General features: G+C 38.5%; 1 protein-coding gene across 7 annotated transcripts; it reads left to right on the forward strand.

The window, feature by feature from the left end:
* Positions 1 to 1,511: 1,511 nt before the first annotated feature.
* Positions 1,512 to 4,103, forward strand: LOC133709039 (protein FLX-like 4). 7 transcript variants are annotated; one of them, XM_062134641.1, is made up of 6 exons: positions 1,512 to 1,692; positions 1,868 to 1,933; positions 2,109 to 2,739; positions 3,162 to 3,301; positions 3,392 to 3,706; positions 3,870 to 4,103. In XM_062134641.1, exons 3-6 carry the CDS (start codon positions 2,186 to 2,188, stop codon positions 3,884 to 3,886), a joined length of 1,026 nt encoding a protein of 341 aa, XP_061990625.1. In that variant the 5' UTR covers positions 1,512 to 1,692; positions 1,868 to 1,933; positions 2,109 to 2,185; the 3' UTR covers positions 3,887 to 4,103. The 7 variants fall into 7 exon arrangements, with proteins under 7 accessions (XP_061990625.1, XP_061990621.1, XP_061990620.1 ...); XM_062134638.1 differs by lacking the exon at positions 1,512 to 1,692 and adding an exon at positions 1,745 to 1,762; XM_062134637.1 differs by lacking the exon at positions 1,868 to 1,933 and having other exon boundaries at positions 2,115 to 2,739.
* The last annotated feature ends 4,269 nt before the right edge of the window (positions 4,104 to 8,372 follow it).

The raw sequence follows: 8,372 nt of genomic DNA on the forward strand, positions 1-8,372 counted from the left end.
CCAATCATCTAGAGGTGATTTCTCCTCTAAATTTCCTTGATTTTCTCATGACAAAGTCTTGAATTTTCTGATCTCTTTTCCCTTGGATAGTGACCGGATACATCCCTTATTCCTCTCTAGTATTTTCTGATTTTATTCCTTCCTCTTAACTTCCCTAGAATTTTGCACGGCAAACTCCACCTTTCCCTCCTTTGAATTGCACTAATTTCTTCTTCCAATAGTTGTGCACACAACGAACTCCTATAATCAAGAAAAATCAGAAATTAATTAGAGTTATAATAAATAAGAAGTAAGATAATTAGGAATAAATATTGACTATGAACACTCCCCTTTTATCTCCACAAAATAAGAAGAATTTATGTGAATGAAAACTCCTTGATTTCCTCCTTATTTTTGTGCTTCATCTTATCCTTCATGTTTCCTTGATTTCATCACTCAAGAGTTCTCAATGGGATGGACTCCTAAATTCCCTCTTTAAAACAAGAAAATCAGAAATAGGAAAGTTCAAAGGAAGAAAGTTCCCTGAAACAAAATAGGAAATATTTCCTAAAATGAAAGAGGAAAGTTTCTAAAATGACTTATCCTTCATTTACGCTCATTTCTGCTCTTTTTTTTTTACCTCTTTTCTCCGATGTACCTAGAAAATAGAAACTAAATTAAAAATGATTAAGTAAAGGAAATAACTAAGCAAAATATGAGGAGTTAAATATTAAAATGTCGCATTAAAATGCTCCTATCAGTGATTTTTTGGTGGTGTGTTTGTGACATTTAAGGAGAAATCGATTTGGTGATAATTGGTGAATATGGAGTTGTACAGTTTGTAGGTGAGCAGCTTGAGTTTGGCATCGTCTCCGGCAGTGTGCTGGGTCTGTTGGACGCTTGGGTGCCCAGAGCAGTTTCTGGGTGCCCAAATCAAATATTTTTTTTTTAAAGTAATGGGATAGAAGGAAGGAAAGAAAAAAAAATTGAATGTCTATTGAGGGGCAATAGACGTTTTGAATTGATATAATCTCTTAGTTTTTTCCTTTAATCAAAGTTTTATTTGTCTAATTTTAGGAAGATTAGTTCTCATTTCGACGACCGAAAGTTCTATTAAGGGGCAATAGACGTCTATTGCCTCCCAATAGACGTCTATTAGAGGGTAATAGATTATTGGGGGCAATAGACCTTTCCGGTGAGGTTTTCAGAAAAGTCCGGTGGGCGGCGTCCGGTGACCGGATTCGGACGACCGGTGGCCGGAATCCGGCGAAGTCTCCTATGGTTTCTCTCTCTTCCATTCTCTCTCTAAGGACCAAAGGGGTGAGGATAAAATGCTATTAAAAAAAAAAATCTTTAATAGGATATTAGGGAAGACCTCCTTAAAGTATTTTAGGTAAGAGAGAATGTTTTAATAGGGTAAAATGGGAAAAAAAATCTCTAGAAAAAAGATAACAAAACAAAGAAAAAGAAAAACAACACAAAACAATACAAAAAGAGAAAGGAGTCCCGAATTGGTGAAACAGAACAGAAGGGGCGATTTCTGAGAATCTACTTTGGTTACTTTTAATTACCAAAATATATAAGTTGGTTCATTAGACTTTACAGAAACCCAGGTCGTTGAGGTCAAGCGCCCACTCACAAGGCCAGAGAACCATCTTTCGATTTGGCAGAACAAACATATACCCAACTCTCTTTGCTTTGTCTGATTTCATCGTGAGTACCACTAATCCTCTCTTTTTGGTTTATATTTCATGAATTTTGATGCTACTCAATTCTACACTTGGTATGATTGAATTCCCATACGCCGTTGAAATTCAATTCCTATTCTTGCGTTATTGGTTGATACAGTGCAGATTGGTTATTATTTTTTTTTGGTTATCTATTTCAGAAAGAGAAGCTATGGATTTGTGATACTCCTTCTACTTCTTCCATTGTTTGTTTTCTCTTGTTCTCGGTATTGTTTTGCATATCAAAAACTTTGGAATGGTTTCTTTTGGAGGTCTATGAATGCTTCATTATAGTTGACCAGTTGACCTGGAACTTCAGCTTTAATCTCCTTGTATTTATGGTGATCACCTTTGTTATTCTTCTTGAAGCTTATAATTACTTGATTTTATCTTATATTTCAGATGTAGGTAGCTACAACTCGGGTTTAAATGAACTTCCATTGATGTTTGTACCGTTTGAAGGAGAATCTTAGGGAAAAATGGCTGGGCGGCGACATATTTTACCATCCTTTGACAGACGCCCTATACAGTCTCCAGGGATGATGCGGTACGGGCCATTGCCTGGGTTAGGTCGTGCTCCTGGCCACCGAGTTTTGGAGCCAGTACCCCGTGCTGAACTACTGGAAAACAAAATTGCATATCAAGCAGCAGAGATAAAACAACTTGCAGGAGACAATCATAGACTGGCAGCTACTGAGGTGGATTTGAGGCGGGAGCTTGTAGCTGCAGAGGAGGAAGTTCAAACAGTCAAGGCACACATGAGAAGCATCCAGACTGAGAGCGACATCCAGATCCGAGCGTTGCTTGATAAGATTGTAAAAAAGGAACAGGAAATTGTAGCCGGTGAGGGTGTGAAGAAGGAATTGCAAAAGGCTCACATGGAAGCACACAGCTTGGTGGAAGCACGGAAAGAGCTAAGAATTCAAATTCGACAGGCCACTGATGAGTTGCAGAAAGCTTGTATTGAGGTTAAGAAACTGCCAGATCTGCATGGTGAACTTGATAGTTTGAGACAAGAACACGAGAGGCTGCGGTGAGTCACTGAAGTTGTAAAACTACTATCATGTTTATTTGCCTATTACATGAGTGAGACGCTTAGAACTAACTGTAAAATATAAAGTATCGTTCTTCACTTTTATTGATACCTTCATAAACTTAGAGAATAACGGGTTGCAAATATCTTTTCTATGTTCTCTCTTTCTGGAAATATTATTAAGGTGAACATAGCTTAATACATGTTTGTTCCCTTTGATTGATTAGAATCATATGCTGGATTATTCACATATTCAAATCGCAATGACTTATCTCCAATCTGTTCAGTCATTAGAGATTCCACCATATATGCATATTCCCAGTATCATTTGGGTTAGATTCATGTTTCATTTTGAGGTTTTTTATTATATAAATCTTCTAACTTGATCTGCTCATCCTCTCAATTTGTCGTGTTTAAAACAGTGCTACTTTTGAATATGAAAAAGGTAGAAACATAGAACAAGTCGAGCAAATGAAAGCAATGGAGAAGAATCTAATGGGCATGGCAGGAGAAGTAGAAAGGTTGCGTGCTGAGGTCTTGAATGCAGAGAAGAGAGCACAAGGTAAGTTCCCTGCCTGTCTATATGGTTCCTAATATCAGTTAAAGCTTTCTTTAGATAGTTTAGTACTGATTCTCCTTCTACTTATTTTAGCACCAAATCCACGTAATGGCGGTTACATGAATCCAGATTCTTATTACACTGCTACCATGCCAGGTGCTAGTGCGTATTTTGATGGTTATGGAAGGCCTTATGTTTCAATGGGTAATAGGCCACTGGGAGAGGGAATAATTCAATTTGCCAGCAGCAGCAAGCAGCATGCTGCTGCAGGTATTCCAACTGCTGGGGATGGTGCTATCTGGGGAGCAGCATATAATCCCTTGCTTGGCACTGCTTCTGGTGGTGCTACTGTCCCTACCACTGGGAGCAGTGCTGTTTGGGGAGGAGCATATGATTCAGCACTTGCTCGTCAGTAAACATAGAGCCAGCCCTGAGATTTTCAGGGCAGCTAATTATTAAATTGGGCCTATGCATATGTTAATGAATTTGATTTTTCTTTTGTGTATTATGTCGTATTAAGCTTGAGGTTAAGTGGTAGGTATTTATGTAACTATTATTGGTTTGTTTTTAGGTTACTATTTATCATAAATGGGTTATAAGTAGCTGCTGAGAAAAGATCAAGTGCAAAGGCCTGGAAAATCTTTTGAGGCGTCACTGAGAGATGGGGAATCCAGGTTACACAATTTCTTTTTGAATCATTCAAATACTTCTATACTTGGTCACTATTTTGTGCTGTTTGAACCCCAACAGTAATTAGTTAACAAAATAAATAAGTAACCTATATTATTTGGTTGTCGTTAAGATTTATCATGCTGCCCTAGACCTTCCGTAGGATTATTATGTTCTATTGTTCTTTTTTGCTGTGTTTTTGTTATGCAAGTTTTGATTGGAAGGTAAGAAAAATGGTGTGGGATAGAAGGTGATTAGATATCAAATCTGATTTTGTATTATAGTTTTATAATAACTCGTATATTAACAATCAACAGTGTACAAAATAGACATTATGTTTTTGCCCGGGGTGGGGTTTGGGGGTGACATTGAAGTTGGACTAGGGTTAGAATTTGGAAGACGCTTGGTTGTGTACTAACATAATGTCATATGAGGTTGGCCATAAACTGTGCTGGTTAGGTTTTCTCTTTTCTGGGTCCAATGTGGTGTTTCCAAGTTGATTAAAATTGCATACATCAACTTTAGCTTCTCTCAATTTATTAAAAACCTTCAGGTTTAGTTTCTGTATCTAAAGCATTGGAGTAAGTATGTAAGGAGATTTTGGTAGAAAAGAAAAAACCTTTTGTGGGCAGGTTTGCAGTGTTCTCTTCTATTCCTAGGACCTCTCACCTGTGTCTCAATTCAGTCATATTAGTACAGTTTCGGACAAAGTGATCAAACAGCCGGCAATATCAATAATCTATTTCAGTAAATTATTAATCATTTGCCCCAGATTGGAATTAGATTCATCAAACACTTAGAAGTTCAGAGATGGTATGGAAATTGCAGAGTAAATTGTGGTAGGACTTGGGAAACTGAAAGGCTGGGACTGCGGGGCGGTTGACAATTGAGAAAGTGAAAGTGAAAATTAAATAATAAAATTGATTACCTATTTACCTTTTAGTTGTGCCAAACACGATATCCATAGGTGAGCCAAGTTTGAAGATGGCAACCAAGCTCACCTATTTACTTTTTATAGTTATTTAGGGCTAGATTGAGATTGCTGTGACTTAAAAAAAAAATGTTGCTGTGTTGTAAGAATAATCAGCTGTGAATTAAAACAGATTCGTGTTTGGTAAAAAATACTTTTAAAAGTACTGTCAGTACATAAAATAACTTCAGAGAAACCCTTAATTGAAAGCAGCTTCTAAAAGCAACTTTTAGGTTGCTTCTAAAATCTGCTGTCAATGACCTATAATTTTCGATTAAAGCTGTTTTTTATTTATTTACCAAATATAATAAAATCTAAAATATAATAAAATCTAAAATTTTAGACAGAAGCTGATTTTTTTTTTTAAAAACGAAGCAATTCCCAAAGGGACCTTAATGCGACGAGTCTGAAGTGCGCTATTTGAATCCACAATTGATGTCGTAATTAACAACTTTCTATCTAGGTAGACATCCTATACGACTTGGTGGACGAAAATTTCTATAACATGTGGTCGTTAATATTGTTCAATTGATGTATGGACTTGATTCAATAGTATGTGTATATCTGGGGTAGTGGATTGTGTTGTGTCGTGTTGTGAATCGGTCAATATGTGAAGTCGAAAACACAAATAAGCACACTACACCAAGATAAACAACCACAAAGATACGAGCACAAGAACACAGAATCTAAGGTGGTTTAGCAAAACTTTTGCCTACGTCCACCGGGCAGATTGTTATTCCACTATATTTATAATGGGTACACAATCATACCAAGCCTCAAACAGTCGTGATGAACAACCAGAAAGAATAAGAAAACAAGGACTCTTTCTTCTCTTCCTATCTCTCTCTTCTTTGCCCTCTCTCACTCTCTAAATCCGAGGATGGAATACACTTTGCTCTCCGTCTCTGTGATCCAAAACCAAGAGCAGAACCCCTCCTTGTATAGCCACAAGGATATTAGCTTTCTTCACCGATTAGGATACCTATTCCTATTGGTGGTAGGCAATTATGCCTTCTCTTTCTCTGTAATCAACAAGGATTACAGGTAATCCTACATCAATAAGGATCTTCCTTCCTTACTGGAACTCCATTCATCAGTAGGAATCCAAAACTTAAGACATCTCCAACAGACTACTTATTTCAAAATAAATATAATATTTAGCTAATTTTAGGCTAAAATTCTACTCCAGCAGAATACCTAAACAAAAGTTAAATTTAGCAAAAGTTAAATTCTCTAGCTATATTTAGCTAGGATGAGAGAAAATTTAACTAAAACTTAAATTTAACTTGGGATTTAGGTATTCTGCTGGAACATAACTCAATAGCTAACTAATTATATTTCACTTTTAGCTATGAATATAAGTATCACTGTTGGAGATGCTCTTACTGGGTAAACAATTCTCATACTCTAAGACAATTGTCTTAGGAAAGATTCATGGGCTGGAAACCCACCAATGTGTTTCTGTAGTGACAATTCTTATTTCATCTTCGATACATGGTAACTCTTAGCTGACCCATTTAATCATATCATGTTTAAATAAAGCAAAGCTACGGTCACAAAGCAACATTTTTTCAAGGATTTTTCAAGGACTCTAGGCTCACTTTGTCAATTGGGATGAAGACGAGTTGCCCTTTTGCTACAGGAATACAGAAGCAAAAGTGGAGCTTAGCAGTGGAAATGATTACGCCTACATACAAAGCCATGGAAATCAATTGTTAATTAAAAGACGAGATTGTGTGTGTGTGTTTTTATTTTTTTTAATTTTTTTTTTAAGAAAGGGCTGGTGTGGCTGCCCTCAAATCTTGATTAATGAAACTGTCGAATACAAGAGAGAAGGGGAAGGGGGGCATTGAGCCTAAATCCCTTATTACAATAAGCATCTAGAGTATGTCCCAAAATAATATCACGAATCTCTACATAAGACATGTATTCTAACAAGCACCAACTAGCAAAGAGTGCTCTACTGTCTACTCCATTTGCTTTCACATAGCAGTGACATAACGGAAAGATAATCAATATGTAACCCGATTACAACGTAGCATAATTTCCATAAACACAGCTTTCCTACTATGTTGCCGTCGGAGGATAAATCCAATGACACTTAGTTTCACCCTGCCACTAGGAGGTGACCATTTGACGAAGCAAGGAACTCGCCGCCTACCTAGAGTAGACAAGGCACACAAACTGTGCAGCTCGGGACCAAGCCCGCCTCGCCCTACCACGTATCGGTAGGTACTTATTATCGGCAAGAAGCCACATCCTACTAACAAAAAACAATAAACTAAAAGAGTAAAAATAAAAATAGCCCAACAAAGGCCTATTGACCCAATTAGGCCCAAAGGTAATTCCCAGGCCCAACAAGCTAGGGCAGCTAGGCCCCAACTCGTTAGCCCAGCCCAAGAAGCCACATGCACCAACATTACACCATACCCGCCGTCGAGCCACCAGCCCAGGATCGCCACTATCCTCGCTCCGTCGCTGCCGTCAGACCACTGGCAATGGACACCACCCCCGCCACCGTACCAGACCCACACAGCCTCACTCCAAATCTGAAAACCAAAACAGAACGACGCTCTCCGGCCTGGAAAGATCCAAGGCAGCCTGCCCCTCCGCCACCCGTCCCTGACCTTCCTCTTATCCGTGGTGGTTCTGCCTCTTTTCCCATAGCAGCGTCGTAGGTCCACACTGCCTCAATCCCACCTTGCAACCACACATCCGATTTTGGTGTAGCCGCTTCCTTCACACGAGCGAGATAAGAAAAATAGCCTCCCACCCGTAGACACTGAGCATCAAGCACGCCAATCAACCAGACCACCTGTCTCGCCGCCCGCACAGTGCACCTGCGAGGCCAGTGGCCTATGGTAAATATGCACATTTTACCCAGAACCTTGTTTCTCTTTATAGACTTGTGACTGTGCAAACAATAAGAGGATGATGATGCAAAATATGACAGCAAGAAAAACCAATCACATGAACACTAGCACTAAGCAGAATAACAACTTGATTACAAGTACTTATTGAAATCCCTATGCTAATCCCCAACCCCTTTGTTAGATCTCTCTATCACCCTTGGCTCTCCCTACCCCTGTGTTTGTATGTAACTGAGATATCTCTTTGATCTCATCTCTAATCTGAGGACACATTATGTGACCTCCCTGTAGCCCTATTTATAGATCACAGATGCTGGTTACAAGCATATCACATAAGGATTCCTACAACTATTAGAACAAGGAAAGAGAGCTAGCTTTCCTATTCCTAACTAGAATATAACTTACTTTCCAGGTCTAAATCAATAGGAATAACTCTTCCTATTCCAACACCCATTAGGATACTAGAAGAATTCCTGTGCGCACTAATCTTCATTTACCCATTTGTTTTTGCCTTGAATCTTAATCAACTTAGGCATATCAACGAGCCAAATTCACAACATGGCCA

Source organism: Rosa rugosa, chromosome 5, assembly GCF_958449725.1.
Source record: "Rosa rugosa chromosome 5, drRosRugo1.1, whole genome shotgun sequence".
Classification (NCBI taxonomy): Eukaryota; Viridiplantae; Streptophyta; class Magnoliopsida; order Rosales; family Rosaceae; genus Rosa; species Rosa rugosa.

Excerpts from the sequence above, each read along its gene's own strand:
- LOC133709039 (XM_062134641.1), top strand. The coding sequence starts at position 2,186 with ATGGCTGGGCGGCGACATATTTTACCATCCTTTGACAGACGCCCTATA. Across the intron at positions 2,740-3,161 it reads CAAGAACACGAGAGGCTGCG|TGCTACTTTTGAATATGAAA; the intron begins GTGAGTCACTGA and ends TGTTTAAAACAG. Across the intron at positions 3,302-3,391 it reads TGCAGAGAAGAGAGCACAAG|CACCAAATCCACGTAATGGC; the intron begins GTAAGTTCCCTG and ends TACTTATTTTAG.